Raw genomic sequence first — 1,378 nt, forward strand, 5'->3', positions numbered from 1 at the left:
CACATGTGGACACATGTCCACTGTCTAAACAAACCAGCTGACATGAGGACACATGTGGACACATGTCCACTGTCTACACAAACCAGCTGACATGAGGACACATGTCCACTCATATTAAACAATATTTTTGTTGTCTCTTCAATGAAGCTCTGACTGTGAGACACTCACATCAGTGATGTCCACAACAGAGGACACAGTGAGAAACAGGCTCAGACTGCTAAAGTTAGAGGACAGAGGACATCACTGACAGAGACTAAGACAACAGACAGGTGAGACAAACACAGAGGATGTGAGTTGGACACACAGCAGACAGACAGGTAGTGAGGACAGACAGGGACAGACAGGGACTCACCCCAGAGTACTGATGAAGCCGTTGACTGATCCTTCTGCGTAAAGAGACACGATGTCTCCAATGTGGAGAAAACTGGAGGCAGAGTCCGACATCTTGGTCCCGGATCAGTGTCCCCGAGACGAATCCACAGCCTGGGACAGCCACGCTGTCCTCCTTCGGTCTCTGTCGGTCCTCAGGTTGTCCTCCTTCGGTCCTCTGGTTGTCCACCTTCTGCGTAAAAAGACTCAGGAGTAAAGTCACGGTGAGACAGAGACACACTCTGTCCTCTGTCTGTCTGTCTGTGTCCTCCGTGTCCTCCGTGTCTCAGTAGAAACTCTCAGCAGAGTCTCGTGTCTCTCACCTGCAGACAGACGCGTCTTCACTGCCGGGTTCTACAGGAAAACACACACACACACACACACACACACACTACATAAACTACACAAACTACACACACAAACACACACACAGCTGATCAGTGTACGAAGAAGTCCTCGAGAGTGTGTGTGCGCGCGCGCGCGAGAGAGAGAGAGTAAAAGTGTAAGCGGGGACGTGCGCGCGCGCGCGCTACCGCCGAAGACTCCGGCGATAAAAACCAGGAAGTGAGTCAAAACACACACACACACACACAAACCCCCCCCCCCCCCCCCCCCCACACACACACACACAGAGCGGGAAATACAAGCAGTAGCGTGCACAGGCAGGTTTATAAGCCCCGCCCCCTTTATTTACCTGAACAATAACACAACTCCAGCTTCCGCTTATAAACTCACTCACTCACTCTCCCACACCAAAGTCCACAGGAGTTGTTGATCCACTGCTGCCTCTATCACTGAGTTCAAACGTCTTATTTTGCGATTTTGGCGTTTGAAATCCTTCATTCAGATTAACCTCAGTGACACAAAGTGACCACATGAGGCAGCAGTGGCTAAAATCACTGATTTCCTCTATGGACTTTGGTGTGTGAGAGTGAGTGGAACGACGAGTGTCTCTGTGAATTTCTCTGATCTAACAAAGACAGTCGTTTTTTACATGTTTATGCCTCAA

General features: G+C 50.0%; 1 protein-coding gene across 1 annotated transcript in view; it reads right to left on the reverse strand.

Annotated features, from left to right (window-relative positions):
• itpr3 (inositol 1,4,5-trisphosphate receptor, type 3) overlaps nt 1-734 on the reverse strand; it is a 44,025-nt gene extending 43,291 nt beyond the window's left edge. Inside the window, exons 1-2 of the mRNA XM_083894795.1 lie at nt 693-734; nt 353-562 (exon numbers count right to left, since the gene is read on the reverse strand). Coding sequence (XP_083750921.1) covers nt 353-444 — 92 coding nt within the window. The 5' untranslated portion in view covers nt 445-562; nt 693-734. The remainder of the gene's footprint in view (nt 1-352; nt 563-692) is intronic.
• Between the last annotated feature and the right edge of the window lie 644 nt (nt 735-1,378).

Source organism: Microchirus variegatus (assembly GCF_963457635.1).
Source record: "Microchirus variegatus genome assembly, chromosome: 9".
Taxonomy (NCBI): domain Eukaryota; kingdom Metazoa; phylum Chordata; class Actinopteri; order Pleuronectiformes; family Soleidae; genus Microchirus; species Microchirus variegatus.